The sequence below is a fragment of the Tachyglossus aculeatus genome, chromosome 1 (genome assembly GCF_015852505.1).
Source record: "Tachyglossus aculeatus isolate mTacAcu1 chromosome 1, mTacAcu1.pri, whole genome shotgun sequence".
NCBI lineage: Eukaryota > Metazoa > Chordata > Mammalia > Monotremata > Tachyglossidae > Tachyglossus > Tachyglossus aculeatus.
Window position 1 is genome coordinate 65,933,448 of NC_052066.1, and position 15,769 is coordinate 65,949,216.

The 15,769-nt window shown below is 46.5% G+C and overlaps 1 protein-coding gene across 1 annotated transcript in view; it reads right to left on the reverse strand.

Annotated features, from left to right (window-relative positions):
* The window catches only part of MAP3K13 (mitogen-activated protein kinase kinase kinase 13), a 169,834-nt gene that overhangs the window by 32,356 nt on the left and 121,709 nt on the right, over positions 1–15,769 (reverse strand). Inside the window, 4 exon segments of the mRNA XM_038743278.1 lie at positions 2,057–2,194; positions 12,708–12,824; positions 15,054–15,142; positions 15,144–15,164. Coding sequence (XP_038599206.1) covers positions 2,057–2,194; positions 12,708–12,824; positions 15,054–15,142; positions 15,144–15,164 — 365 coding nt within the window.

Here is a 15,769-nt window from a genome sequence, read left to right on the forward strand (position 1 = left end):
GTACTTCCCAAGCGCTTAGTACAGTGCTCTGCACACAGTAAGCGCTCAATAAATACGATTGATGATGATGATGATGGTTAAGCACGTACTATGTGCAAAGCACTGTTCTAGGCGCTGGGGGGATACAGGGTGGTCAGGTTGTCCCACGTGGGGCTCACAGTCTTAATCCCCATTTTACAGATGAGGGAACTGAGGCACAGAGAAGTGAAGTGACTTGCCCAAAGTCACACAGCTGACGTTGGTGGAGCTGGGATTTGAACCCATGACCTCTGACTCCAAAGCCTGTGCTCTTTCCCCTGAGCCACGCTGCTTCTCTATATGTTGCCGACTTGTACAGTGCTCTGCACACAGTAAGCGCTCAATAAATGTGATTGAATGAATGAATGAAAAAAGGGAAAAACTATATGGTAAGTATTGTACCCTCCAAGTATAATAGTGCATATCTTTTAGACTGTGAGCCCACTGTTGGGTCGGGACTGTCTCTATACGTTGCCAATTTGTACTTCTCAAGCGCTTAGTACAGTGCTCTGCACATAGTAAGCGCTCAATAAATACGATTGATGATGATATCCTTTGCGTATCTATATGAGAAGCAGCTTTGTCTAATGAGAAGCAGTGTGGCCTACCGGAAAGGGCACGGCCCTGGGAGCTGGAGGACGTGGGTTCTAATCCCGGCTCTGCCACGTGTCTGCTGTGCGACCTTGGGAGAGTCACTTTCTGCGCCTCAGCCGCCTCATCTGTAAAACTGGGGTCAAGACTGGGGGCCCCACGTGGGACAGGGATTGTGTTCAATATACTTCCCAAGCGCTTAGTACAGTGCTCTGCACACAGTAAGCGCTCAATAAATATGTTTGGTTCTGTTCTCTGTCTCCCCCTTTTAGACTGTGAGCCCGCTGTTGGGTAGGGACTGTCTCTATATGTTACCAACTTGTCCTTCCCAAGCTCTTAGTACAGTGTTCTGCACACAGTAAGCGCTCAATAAATACGATTGATGATGATGATAATAAACACGATTGATTGATTGATTGATTGGTGTCCTCCTTCCCTTCCCCACAGCACCTGTATATATGTTTGTACATATTTATTACTCTATTTATTTTACTTGTACGTATCTATTGTATTGATTTGATTTTGTTAATATGTGTTGTTTCGTTCTCTGTCTCCCCTTTCTAGACTGTGAGCCCGCTGTTGGGTAGGGACTGTCTCTAGATGTTGCCAACTTGTACTTCCCAAGTGCTTAGTACAGTGCTCTGCACACAGTAAGCACTCAATAAATACGATTGATGATGATGATAATAAATACGATTGATTGATTGATTGATTGGTGTCCTCCTTCCCTTCCCCACAGCACCTGTATATATGTTTGTACATATTTATTACTCTATTTATTTTACTTGTACATATCTATTGTATTGATTTTATTTTGTTAATATGTGTTGTTTTGTTCTCTGTCTCCCCCTTCTAGACTGTGAGACTGCTATTGGGTAGGGACTGTCTTTATATGTTACCAACTTGTACTTCCCAAGCGCTCAGTACAGTGCTCTGCACACAGTAAGCGCTCAATAAATACGATTGATGATGATGATAATAAACACGATTGATTGATTGATTGATTGGTGTCCTCCTTCCCTTCCCCACAGCACCTGTATATATGTTTGTACATATTTATTACTCCATTTATTTTACTTGTACATATCTATTGTACTGATTTTATTTTGTTAATATGTGTTGTTTCGTTCTCTGTCTCCCCCCTTCTAGACTGTGAGCCCGCTGTTGGGTAGGGACTGTCTCTATATGTTGCCAACTTGTACTTCCCAAGCGCTTAGTCCAGTGCTCTGCACACAGTAAGCGCTCAATAAATACGATTGATTGATTGATTAGGTTGTCTCTACCCCAGTGCTCAGAATAACGCTTGGCACAAAGTAAGTGCTTAACAAATACTACAATTATTATTATTTCCTATGATATCCTGTGCCCACACGCAGTTTTCAAAGCCCTAAAGCCTAACCCTGCTTCACTTTTAGCCTTGCTTCTGGTCCGTGCCGAAGTCTCTCACCGTTTGGCTTGCACTCCTGGCCTTTGGGCCACTCCTTTCCTTTTCATCAGTTTCTCCACTGCATTGGGGTGGATGATCGGTCTGACTGGATGACGTTTGTAGGTTCCAGGATACTTCTTCTCCACAGCTTGTTCTCGTCTGCAGGGTGAAAGGACAAAAGGGCAGCCCCCTCATCTTCAGAAGACAGCAAAAACTGACCCGTGGCCCGTCCTGGGCCTGTTTCATTTAATAATGGCATTTATTAAGTGCTTACTATGTGCAAAGCCCCGTTCTAAGCGCTGGGGAGGTTACACGGCGATCAGGTTGTCCCACGTGGGGTCCCATTTTACAGACGAGGCAACTGAGGCACAGAGAAGCGAAGCGAATTGCCCAAAGTCACACAGCTGACAAGTGGCAGAGCTGGGATTTGAACCCACGTCCTTTGGCTCCCAAGCCTGTGCTTTTTCCACTGAGCCACGCTGCCTCATTTATTGAGCGATTACTATATGCAGGACAATGTACTAAGCGCTTGGGAGAATGCAAAATAGCAATAAACAGACACATTTCCTGCCCACAATGAGCTTACTGTTGAGAGGTGGAGACGGTCGTTAATAGAAAGAAATTAATTCCAAATCCGTGCGTAAGTGCTGTGTGGCTGGGAGGGGGGATGAATAAAGGGAGCAAGTCAGGGGGATGCAGAAGGGAGTGGGAAAAGAGGGAAGGAGAGGAAGGAGGGCTTAGTAAGGGAAGGTCTCGTGGAGGAGATGATGATAATAATAATGATGGTATTTGTTAAGCACTTCCTATGTGCCCGGCACTGTACTAGGTGCTGGGGTGGATCCAAGCAAATCAAGTTGGACACAGTCCCTGTCCCACGTGGAGCTCCCAGTCTCATTCCTCATTTTACAGATGAGGTAACTGAGGCACGGAGAAGTGAAGTGACTTGCCCAGGGTCACACTGCAAACACCTGACGGAGCTGGGCTCAGAACCCATGACCTCAGAGAAGCAGCGTGGCACAGTGGAAAGAGCCCGGGCTTGGGAGTCAGAGGTCGTGGGTTCTAATCCCGGCTCCGCCACTTGTCAGCTGTGTGACTTTGGGCAAGTCACTTCGCTTCGCTGGGCCTCAGTTCCCTCATCTGTAATAATAATCATAATAAAATAATAATAATGGCATTTGTTAAGCGCTTACTATGTGCAAAGCACTGTTCTAAGCGCTGGGGGGATACAGGGTAATCAGGTTGTCCCACGGAGGGCTCACACTCTTAATCCCCATTTTACAGATGAGGAAACTGAGGCCCAGAGAAGTTAAGTGACTTGCCCTTTTGTTTTGTTGTCTGTCTCCCCCTTCTAGGTTGTGAGCCCGCTGTTGAGTAGGGACTGTCTCCATATGTTGCCAACCCGTACCTCCCAAGCGCTCAGTACAGTGCTCTGCACACAGTAAGCGCTCAATAAATACGATTGAATGAATGAATGAATGAACACCAAGCCGGTGTTAATTTTTTTGCTTTCAATGGGGATGAAGACTATGAGCCCCATGTGGGATAACCTGATCACCCTGTATCCCCCCCAAGAGCTTAGAACAGTGCTTCGCACATAGTAAGCACTTAACAAATACCATTATTATTATTATTATTATTATTATTATTATTATTATCTGATTCCCAGGCCCATGCTCTCTTCACTACACCATTTGGCTTCAATAAGGCTTTGAATGGGGAGAGACTAATTGTCAGATTTGGGGTGGTGTTGGGGGGTATTCCAGGCCAGAGGGAGGACGTGGGTGAGGAGTCGGTGGTGAGATAGACCATTCATTCAATCGTATTTATTGATCGCTTACTGTGTGCGGAGCACTGTACTAAGCGCTTGGGAAGTACAAGTTGGCAACAGACCAGACTGAGGTACAGTGAGAAGGTTGTCATTAGTGTAAGCCTGCTGTTGGGTAGGGACCGTCTCTATATGTTGCCAACTTGTACTTCCCAAGCGCTTAGTACAGTGCTCTGCACACAGTAAGTGCTCAATAAATACGACTGAATGAATGAATCAAAGTGTGCGGGCTGGCTTGTACAAGGAGAATAGCGAGGTGAGGTAAGGGGGGCAAGGGGATTGACTGCTTTGAAACCAATGGTGAGGAGTTTTTCTCTGACGCGAAGGTGAATGGGCATCCTCTGGAGTTTCTTGAGGACTAGGGAAACATGTCCTGAACGTTTCTGTAGAAAAGTGATCCGGGCAGCAGAGTGAAGTACGGACTCGAGGCGGGAGAGACAGGAGGCTGGGAGGTCAGCATGGAGGCCGATACAGTAATCAAGGTGGGATGGGATGAGTGATTGGATTAACGTGGCAGCAGTTTGGATGGAGAGGAAAGGGTGGATTTTTGCAATGTGGTGAAGGTGGAAATGACAGGATATAGTGATGGACTGAATATGAGGGTTGAATGAGAGAGAGAGGAGTTGAGGATAATGCCAAGGTTACGGGCTTCTGGGACAGGAAGGATGGTGGTGCTGTCTACAGTGATGAAAAAGTGAGGGGAGGGACAGGGTTTGGGTGGGAAGATAGGTTTCAAAGGTCATTTCTATCAATTAATCAATCAGTGGTATTTTATTGAGCACTTACTATGTACAGAGCACTGTACTAAATGCTTGGGAGAATAACAATCATCATCATGCCATATTTGTTAAGTGCTTACTTTGTGCCATGCACTGTACTAAGCGCTGGGGTAGATACAAGCAATTAGGGTTGGACACAGTCCCTGTCATCATCAATCGTATTTACTGAGCGCTTACTGTGTGCAGAGCACTGTACTAAGCGCTTGGGAAGTACAGGTTGGCAACATATAGAGACAGTCCCTACCCAACAGTGGGCTCACAGTCATGGGGCTCCCGGTCTCAATCTCCATTTTACAGATGAGGGAACTGAGGCCCAGAGAAGTGAAGTGACTTGCCCAAGGTCACACAGCAGACAGGTGGCAGAGCCGGGATTAGAACCCATGACCTTCTGACTCCAGGCCTGTGATCTCTGCACTACACCATGCAGGGCTCTGCACACAGTAAGCACTCAATAAATACGATTGAATGAAATGCTTCTCCCTACAGTACAACAGAATAAGCAGATTCATTCTCTGCCCTTCGGGGACTGTGGGTGAAGGGAGAAAGGAGGGAAGGGTGGAGTGGATAGAGGGTGGAAGTATGGCCTAGCGGAAAAGTAATATTAATAAAAATAATAGTGGCATTTATTAAGCGCTTAGTATGGACAAAGCACTGTTCTAAGTGCTGGGGAGGTTACAAGGTGATGAGGTTGTCCCCCGTGGGGCTCACAGTCTTCATCCCCATTTTCCAGATGAGGGAACTGAGGCCCAGAGAAGTTAAGTGACTTGCCCAAAGTCACACACCTGACAGTCGGCCGAGCTGGGATTTGAACCCGTGACCTCTGACTCCAAAGCCCGGGCTCTTTCCACTGAGCCACGCTGCTTCTCTGTGATGATACTACACATACTACTACGACTACTACTACTACTACTACTACTAGTATTTGTTTAGCATTCACACAGTAAGTGCTCAATAATTATGATCGGTTGATTGCTTATTATATGCCAAGCAAGTAAGTTCCCCCCGCCCCCCCGTTCTAGACTGTGAGCCTGTTGTGGGCAGGGATTGTCTCTATTTGTTGCTGAATAGTACTTCTCAAGCACTTAGTACAGTGGTCTGCGTACAGTAAGCGCTCAATAAATATGATTGAATGAATGAATGAATGAATGAATGAGGGACTGGATTAAGCACTGGAGTAGAAACAAGATAATCATGCCCCACATGGGGCTCACATTCTAAATAGGAGGGAGAACAGGTATTGAATCCCCATTTTGCAGATGAGGGAACTGAGGCACAGAGAAGTGAAGTGACTTGCCCAAGGTCAACACAGCAGGGAAGGGGTAGAGTCAGGATTAGAACCCAGGTCCGGGCTCCTTCCACTAAGCTTTTTCTCAAAAGTCCAAGATTGGCAGTCGGGAGACTGCGGGTTCGAGTCTTAGTTCTGCCACTGGCCTGCGGGATGACTTACACAGATCACTTCTCTCTGTGTCTCCGTTTGTCACCTGCAAAATGGGGATAAAAATATCAGCCTCTCCCGGTAAAAGAAGAGGACTGTGAAAAATAAAATGACACTCTGGAAAAATAAAAGGGCTCCTTGAATACGGGGCTTTATTCTAGACGGTGAGCCCGTTGTTGGGTAGGGACCATCTCTATATAATAATAATAATAATAATAATAATAATAATAATAATGGCATTTGTTAAATTCTTACTATGTGCAAAGCACTGTTCTAAGCGCTGGGGGAATACAATGTGATCAAGTTGTCCCACGTGGGGCTCACAGTCTTAATCCCCATTTTTACAGATGAGGTGACTGAGGCTCAGAGAAGTTAAGTGACTTGCTGCCAACTTGTACTTCCCAAGTGCTTAAGTACAGTGCTCTGCACACAGTAAGCACTCAATAAATACGATCAAATGAATTAATGATGGGGCTTTTTCATATTTCCGCGTTCTCTCACCAGAACAGATTTTTGCCCCGAAGAATACCCATTTTAATCACTTTGTAAGAATGAGCTGATGAACCTCTCCGTCCCAGATAATTACGGGCATTGTACCGTGATTCTAGCACCTCCATTCCCAATTCAGGAGAGGGACATGGCTGTGTGGGTTGTCAGTGGTGACATCATTCATTCATTCATTCATTCAATCGTATTATTGAGCGCTTACTGTGTGCAGAGCACTGTACTAAGCGCTTGGGAAGTACAAGTTGGCATTCGGGTCAGGACTGGCCTCTGGAGCCTGAGGGCTCACGGGAGGTCCAGTTCAAAACTAGAAAGGGCGTTCTGAGCCCGGCCCCAGTGGATTTTTGGGAAAAATGTGGCCCTCTGGTCCAACCTGGAACTGATACAATAACAACATTAATAATAATAATAATAATATTTGTTAAGCACTTAATCTGCAGCAAACCCATCATGGGGAAGCAGCATGGCCTCGTGAAAAGCACACAGGTCTGGGGATCAGAAAGACCTGGGTTCTAATCCAGCATGGCTCAGTGGAAAAAGCCCGGGCTTTGGAGTCAGAGGTTATGGGTTCAAATCCCAGCTCTGCCAATTGTCAGCTGTGTGACTTTGGGCAGGTCACTTAACTTCTCTGTGCCTTAGTTCCCTCATCTGTAAAATGGGGATGAAGACTGTGAGCCCCATGTGGGACAACCTGATCACCTTACATCCCCCCAGCGCTTAGAACAGTGCTTTGCACATAGTAAGTGCTTAACAAATACCATTATTATTATTATTATTATTATTAATCCTCTCCTTTTTCCTGTCCTCCTCCCCATCCCCTCCACCATACCCCCTTCCCCTCCCCACAGCACCTGCATATGTGTTTGTACAGATTTATTACTCTATTTATTTTACTTGTATGTATTTACTATTCTATTTATATCATTAATGATGTTCATTTAACTTTAATTCTATTTGTTCTGATGACACCTGTTCACATGTTTTTGTTTTGTTGTCTGTCTCCCCCTTCTAGACTGTGAGCCTGTTGTTGGGTAGGGACTGTCTCTATATGTTGCCGACTTGTACTTCCCAAGCACTCAGTACAGTGCTGTGCACACAGTAAGCACTCAATAAATACAATTGAATAAATAAATGAATAATCCCAGCTCTGCCACTCGTCTGCTGGAAGGCTTCGGAGTCAGAGGACTGGCTTCTACTCCTGGCTCTGCCATTTGCTTACTGGGTGACCTGGGGCAAGTCACTTAAATTTCTTTGTGCTTCTATTTCTTCATTTGTAAAATGGGAATTAAATACCTGTTCTCCCTTCTCCCTTAGGCTGTGATTCCCATATGTGTCAGGGACTGTGTCCCACCTGTGTGTGCCTGCCACCTAAATCTCAACATGTCCAAGACAGAACTGCTTGTCTTCCCTCCCAAACCCTGCCCTCTCCCTGACTTTCCCATCTCTGTTGACGGCACTACCATCCTTCCCGTCTCACAAGCCCGCAATCTTGGTGTCATCCTCGACTCCGCTCTCTCATTCCCCCCTCACATCCAAGCCGTCACCAAAACCTGCCGGTCTCAGCTCCGCAACATTGCCAAGATCCGCCCTTTCCTCTCCATCCCAACTGCTACCCTGCTCATTCAAGCTCTCATCCTATCCCGTCTGGACTACTGCATCAGTCTTCTCCCTGATCTCCCATCCTCCTTTCTTTCCCCACTTCAATCCATACCTCACGCTGCTGCCCGGATTGTCTTTGTCCAGAAACGCTCTGGGCATGTTACTTCCCTCCTCAAAAATCTCCAGTGGCTACCAATCAGTCTGCGCATCAAGCAGAAGCTCCTCACCCTGGGCTTCCAGGCTGTCCATCCCCTCGCCCCCTCCTACCTCACCTCCCTTCTCTCCTTCTCCAGCCAAGCCCGCACCCTCCACTCCTCCGCTGCTAATCTCCTCACTGTTCCTCGTTCTCGCCTGTCCCACCGTCGACCCCCGGCCCACGTCCTCCCCTGGGCCACGTCCTCCCTCTGCCCCTCCGCCAAGCTCGCTCTCTTCCTCCCTTCAAGGCCCTACTGAGAGCTCACCTCCTCCAGGAGGCCTTCCCAGACTGAGCCCCCTCCTTCCTCTCCCCCTCGTCCCCCTCTTCATCCCCCCGTCTTACCTCCTTCCCTTCCCCACAGCACCTGTATATTTGTATATATGTTTGTACATATTTATTACTCTATTTATTTATTTTACTTGTACATATCTATTCTATTTATTTTATTTTGTTAATATGTTTGGTTTTGTTCTCTGTCTCCCCCTTCTAGACTGTGAGCCCACTATTGGGTAGGGACTGTCTCTATATGTTGCCAACTTGTACTTCCCAAGCGCTTAGTACAGTGCTCTGAACACAGTAAGCGCTCAATAAATACAATTGATTGATTGATTGATCTTCCCCAGTGCAAAATTTGTTTTATTTGTTTTGTTTTTATGGAATTTGTTAAGCACTTACCATGTGCCAGGCATCGTACTAAGCACTGGGGTAGATACAAGCTAATCAATCAATCAATCAATCGTATTTATTGAGCACTTACTGTGTGCAGAGCACTGCACTAAGTGCTTGGGAAGTACAAGTTGGCAACATATAGAGACAGTCCCTACCTGACAGTGGGCTCACAGTCTAGAAGGGGGAGACAGAGAACAAAACCAAACATATTAACAAAATAAAATAAATAGAATAGATATGTACAAGTAAAATAAATAAATGAATAGAGCAATAAATATGTACAAACATATATACATATATACAGGTGCTGTGGGGAAGGGAAGGAGGTAAGACGTGGGGATAGAGAGGGGGACGAGGGGGAGAGGAAGGAAGGGGCTGAGTGTGGGAAAGCCTCCTGGAGGAGGTGAGCTTTCAGTAGGGCCTTGAAGGGAGGAAGAGAGTTAGCTTGGCGGGTGGGCAGAGGGAGGGCATTCCAGGCCAGGGGGAGGACGTGGGCCGGTGGGATGGTGGGACGGTGTCCTACTCAGGTTGGACACTGTCCCTGTCCCACATGGGGCTCAGAGACGGTGGGACGGTGTCCTGATCAGGTTGGACACCGTCCCTGTCCCACATGGGGCTCAGAGTCTTCATCCCCATTTTACAAATGAGGTAACTGAGGCCCAAAGAAGTGAAGCGACCTGCTCACCCAGTAAGCCAATGGCAGAGCCAGGAGTAGAAGCCAGGCTGCTGACTCCCAAGCCTGTGTCCTCTCCACTAAGCCACACTGCTTCCCCCCACTGACATTCTTAGCCGTCCTTATTACATGTTATTAGAATCTGGGTCGCGGTCCTTCACAGAAGAATCTCTGATTAAAACCCAATAAGTGAAAAATGAAGAGATCAGAACAGAAGAGATCGAATCAATTAAGGAACTTGCTTTTAATCCCACTTCTCGGTACGTGACTCATCGTGGGTTGAAAATGAGCTAACTTTCATTTCATTTCATATCTTCAAGCTGCTTCCAAGGCCTGTAGCAGGTCAGGAGAATAATAATAATAATAATAACAATGGCATTTATTAAGTGCTTACTATGTGCAAAGCACTGTTCTAAGCACTGGGGAGGTTACAAGGTGATCGGGTTGTCCCACGGGGGCTCACAGTCTTAATCCCCATTTTACAGATGAGGTAACTGAGGCCCAGAGAAGTGAAGTGACTTGCCCAAAGTCACACAGCTGACAAGTGGCAGAGCCGGGATTTGAACCCATGACCTCTGACTCCAAAGCCCAGGCTCTTTCCACTGAGCCACGCTGCTAGGTCCTGCGTGCTTTCTTTTACTCAATCACCTTGCCCCACCAGCGATTTACCTCGCTGACTTCTTCATTCATTCATTCATTCATTCATTAAATCGTATTTATTGAGCGCTTACTGTGTGCAGAGCACTGTACTAAGCGCTTGGGAAGTACAATTTGGCAACATATATGGTTGTTCTTCCTACAACCCAGCACGTTCATTCTGCTCCTCTAACACCTACCTACGGACTCTACCTCCATCGTGTCTATCTCACCGCCGACCACTCTCTCCCACGCCCTGCCTGTGGCCTCCCTCCCTCTCCCTTCATATCCAACAGACCATCACTCTTCCTACTTTCAAAGCCTTATTAAAAATCAAATCTCCCCCAAGAAAGCTTCCCTGAGTAAGCCCACATTTCCTCTATTCCCTTTCCCTTCAGTGTCCCCCTCGCACTTGTGCTTTGCACATAGTAAGCGCTTAACAAATACCATTATTATTATTATTTGTACCCTTAATTCAGTCCACCCTCTGCCCCACAGCCTTATGGACAAAGCTGTAATTTATTTTAATGTCTGTCTCCCACTTAGGACTGGTAACCCATTATGGGCAACTCTGTCGTATTTTGCTCTCTTAAGTGCTTAGTTCAGTGCTCTGTACACAGTAAGCACTCAAAAACATGACTGATTTTTTAAAAAGATGGAAACAGGATTCGAGGAACACTTTTGTTCTCTCTCTCCCCCTCCCCATATATAAAACTGTGAACCCAATGTGGGGCAAGGACTGTGTCTAACCTGATTATCTTCTATACTTATTAGTAACTGCTTAAGAAATATCATTATTATTATTCATTCAATCATATTTATTGAGTGCTTACTGTGTGCAGAACACTATACTAAGCACTTGGGTACAATTATTATTATTGTTGCTGTCATTGTTATTATCTCTCCCTCCCGTTCCAACTTATTCTCCCCAGAGGCTAGACACTAGAACCTTTGCTCATTTAATGCTCCTTTTTTAGGGTCACCATTTCTTCTTTTCCAGGAAAGCATCTAATCCCATCACCTTTGTAATTTATTTTATTGTCTGTCCCCCTCTTAGGACTGTAAGCTCCTTATGGGCCACTTGGTCATACTGTACTTTCTCAAGCACTTAGTTCAGTGCTCTGCACACAGCAAGTGCTTAATAAATACGACCAAATGAATTAATAATAAATACTATTGAATGAACAAATCCACTGGCTTCATCACCGGCTCTGTCTGAGGTCAGTGAAGGGAGCTCTGCTCCGCTGAAAACTGACAACACAATGAGGGCATTTCCCAGCGGTCCTTTCCGCTTACACTGTAAGTTCCAACAGTGCTTGGCACATAGTAAGCGCTTAATAAATGCCATCATTATTATTATACATCATTCACTTAGTCAATGGTATTTACTGAGCTCTTATTATGTGCCGAATACTGTACTAAGCACTTGGGAGAGGACAAAATAACAATAAGCAGACACATTCCCTGTCCACAATGAGCTTACAGTCTAGAGAGACTGGGGCAGTGTCTCTTCATTCATTCATTCATATTAATTGAGCGCTTATTGTGTGCAGTGCACTGTTCTAAGCGCTTGGGAAGTACAAGTCTGCAACATATAGAGACGGTCCCTCCCCAACAACGGGCTCACAGTCTAGAAGGGGGCGAGACAGACAACAAAACAAAGCATGTGGACAGGTGTCAAGTCATCAGGACAAATAAATTAAAGTTAAATGCACATCATTAACAAAATGAATAGAATAGTAAATATGTACAAGTAAAATAAATAGAGTAATAAATCTGCACAAACGTATACAGGTGCTGTGGGGAGGGGAAGGAGGTAGGGCAGCAGGGACGGGGAGGAGGAGAGGAAAAAGGGGGCTCAGTCTGGGAAGGCCTCTTGGAGGAGGTGAGCTCTCAGTAGGGTTTTGAAGAGAGGAAGAGAGCTAGCTTGGCGGATGGGCAGAGGGAGGACATTCCAGGCCAGGGGGAGGACGTGGGCCGGGGGTCAACGGCGGGACAGGCGAGAACGAGGCACAGTGAGGAGGTGAGTGGCAGAGGAGCGGAGGGTGCAGGTTGGGCTGGAGAAGGAGAGAAGGGAGGTGAGGTAGGAGGGGGTGAGGGGATGGACAGCCTGGAAGCCCAGGGTGAGGAGTTTTTGCCTGATGAGTAGGTTGACAGGCAGCCACTGGAGATTTTTGAGGAACGGACTCTCCTCTGACTGAGACCACAGAGCTCGGCAAATAGTAAGGACTTCGCAAATACCATGATTACTATTTTTATTTTTGGAATATTTTATGCACTTTTTTTTGGAGCTCTGCCCACACACATGCCCACATATGTACACACACACCCCCTCACACACACACCCATCACCTACTTAATGAGTTCCTTCTCGCGGACTTCCAGCTGCAGCATGATGGCACTCAGCTCCATGTATAAGTTATTGGCTCTTTCCAGCTTTCTCTCATAGTGCTCCCGGATATCCAAAGCGTGCCTATCAAAGGAATGAAAAAGTTTCAGGAGACAACGGGGACTTTGTTTCGGGGAGCGAGAAGGTGGTCCGTTCCCGAAGAAGGGACAAAACCGAACAGTTCCCCTGAGAATTGGAGCGGAGAAGCAGTGTGGCTTAGTGGATAGAGCACAGGCCTGGGAGTTGGAAGGGCCTGGCTTCTGAAATCGGCTCTGCCGGATGTCTGCTGTGTGACCTTGGGCAAGTCACTTCGCTTCTCCGGACCTCACTTACCTCATCTGTAAAATGGGGGTTAAGAGTGTGAGCCCCATGGGGGACAGGGACCGTGGCCAAACTGCTTAACTTGTATCTACCCCAGCATTTAGGACAGTGCTTGGCACATAGTAAGCACATTATTATTATTATTATTAATGAAAGGTGCCCCAATTCAGAAGTCTTCTCCAATAATAATAATAATAATAATAATAATAATAATAATGGCATTTATTAAGTACTTATTATGTGCAAAGCACTGTTCTAAGCTCTGGGGAGGTTACAAGGTGATCAGGTTGTCCCACAGGGGGCTCACAGTCTTAATCCCCCTTTTTACAGATGTGGTTACTGAGGCACAGAGAAGTGAAGTACAGTGCTTAGTACAGTGCTCTGCACATAGTAAGCACTCAATAAATATGACTGATGATGATGATGAAGTGACTTGCCCAAAGTCACCCAGCTGACAATTGGCGGAGCCGGGATTTGAACCCATGAACTCTAACTGCAAAGCCCGGGCTCTTTCCACTGAGCCACCCTGCTTCCCCAAGCTGCTTCTCCAAGCAGTTAGTACAGTGCCCTGCATACTTAAGTGCTCAATAAATACCATTAATTGATCGATAGGTTGGCTCCCCGCAGTGGGGTTCTGTTTTCTGCCCTTGTGGCGATGGCTCAGACAAAATGAGAGACAGACATCATAAAGTGGAATCTAATAATGGTAATAGTAACAATTATTGTGGTATCTGTTAAGCGCTTCCTATATGTCAAGCACAGTACTGAGTTCTGCGTGACCTTGGGCAAGTCACTTCGCTTCTCTGGGCCTCAGTTACTTCATCTGTTAAATGAGGATTAAGACTGCGAGCCCATCTGGGACAAGGACTGTGTCCAAACTGATTTCCTTGTACCTACCCAGCACTTACAATAGTGCCTGGCACATAGTAAGCGATTAACAAATATCATTAAAAAAATGTGCTGGGGTAGGTAGATCCAAGATAATCAGGCCCCACATGGGGCTCACAGAGAAAGCAGGAGGGGGAATAGGTATTAATAATCATAATAATAATGGTATTTGTTAAGCGCTTACTATGTGCCAAGCACTGTTCTAAATGCTGGGGGAGATACAGGGTGATCAGGTTGTCCCACATGGGGCTCACACTTTTAATCCCCATTTTCCAGATGAGGTAACTGAGGCACAGAGAAGTGAAGTGACTTGCCCAAAGTCACACAGCTGACAAGGGGCGGAGGTGGGATTAGAACCCACGTCCTCTGACACCCAAGCCTGCACTCTTTCCACTAAGCCACGTTGAATCCTTATCTTGCAGGTGAGGGAACTGAGGCACAGAGAAGTAAGGTGACTTGCCCAAGGTCTCAAAGCGGGCCGGTGGCAGAGCCGGGATTAGAACCCAGGTCCTCTGACTCTCTATTCCATTAGGCCATGCTGGATCTTCTAGACTGTGAGCCCACTGTTGGGTAGGGACCGTCTCTATATGTTGCCAACTTGTACTTCCCAAGCACTTAGTACAGTGCTCTGCACCCAGTAAGTGCTCAATAAATACGATTGATTGATTGATTGGATCTCTACTCAGATTTTACCAAAGGTCGCGACTGAGGACAGAGCGAGGGTGAAATTTTCCAGATGGTTCCAAGCGTACCTGCGTAGAAAATCCGTGTTGCCATCATAAACAGTACAGTCTAATCTGAGGCAATTTTCCAGTTCAAACGCTTTTGCTCTTAAACTGGAGATCGCCGTTTCCTTATTTTCCTCTCCCCTCTTCCTCGTCCACTAAGGCTGACCCGGAGCAGGAGGGAAAATGACCCAAGGAGGGACAGAGGACAGCGGGAAGCCAGAGCGAGGGGACGTCAGAGGGAGGAAGGGATCGGCATAGGCCGCCGAAACTCTCTGCCACTTCCCAGAGATTTGCCGGGAGTCGGCCACCGATTAGGAATTTTTGGTGGCGAGAGTGGCAGGCCTGGGAAAAGGAAAGGATAGAACCAGCCGCGGACCTGAGCTCTTCTCTTCGTCGGCGGATGAGTTCTTCGTCTAACCGGTGTATGCAGGTCCCTTCGCTTTTAATCTTCTCGAAGTGTTTTTTTCACTTCTTCTCTCCATTCAGCCTGAAGGAGGGGAATTTACATTCAGGAAATTTGGCAAATCCGCAACAACAGCAGTCAGGCACCATCCCCGAGAACATTATTCAGGTGTAGAAGAAAGCAGTGTGGCCTAGTGGGTAGAGCTTATCTGAACCTCCCCTGTTTCTAATTAATCTCTTCTGATTAGGCTGCAGAGGATGTGTTACTTAAGTGCTCTTGTGCCTCTGTTTCCTCAGCTGTAAAATGGGGATTCAATTTAGAGATGCAGCATGGCCTTGTAAAATGGGGATTCAAGTCGGATAGAGAAGCAGCATGGCCTAGTAGCAACAGCATGGGCTTGGGAATCAGAGGTCGTGGGTTCTAATCCCGGCTCTGCCACTTGTCCGCTGTGTGACCTTGGGAAAGTCACTTCACTTCTCTGTGCCTCAGTTACCTCATCTGTAAAATGGGGATTGAGACTGTGAGCCCCACGTGGGACAACCTGATTACTTTCTATCTACCCCAGCGCTTAGACCAGTGCTTGGCACATATTAAGCACTTTACAAATACCATCATTATCAATTATTATTATATTCTCCCGCCTTCTCAGATTGTGAGCCTCATATGAGGCAAGTACTGAGTCCTACCTG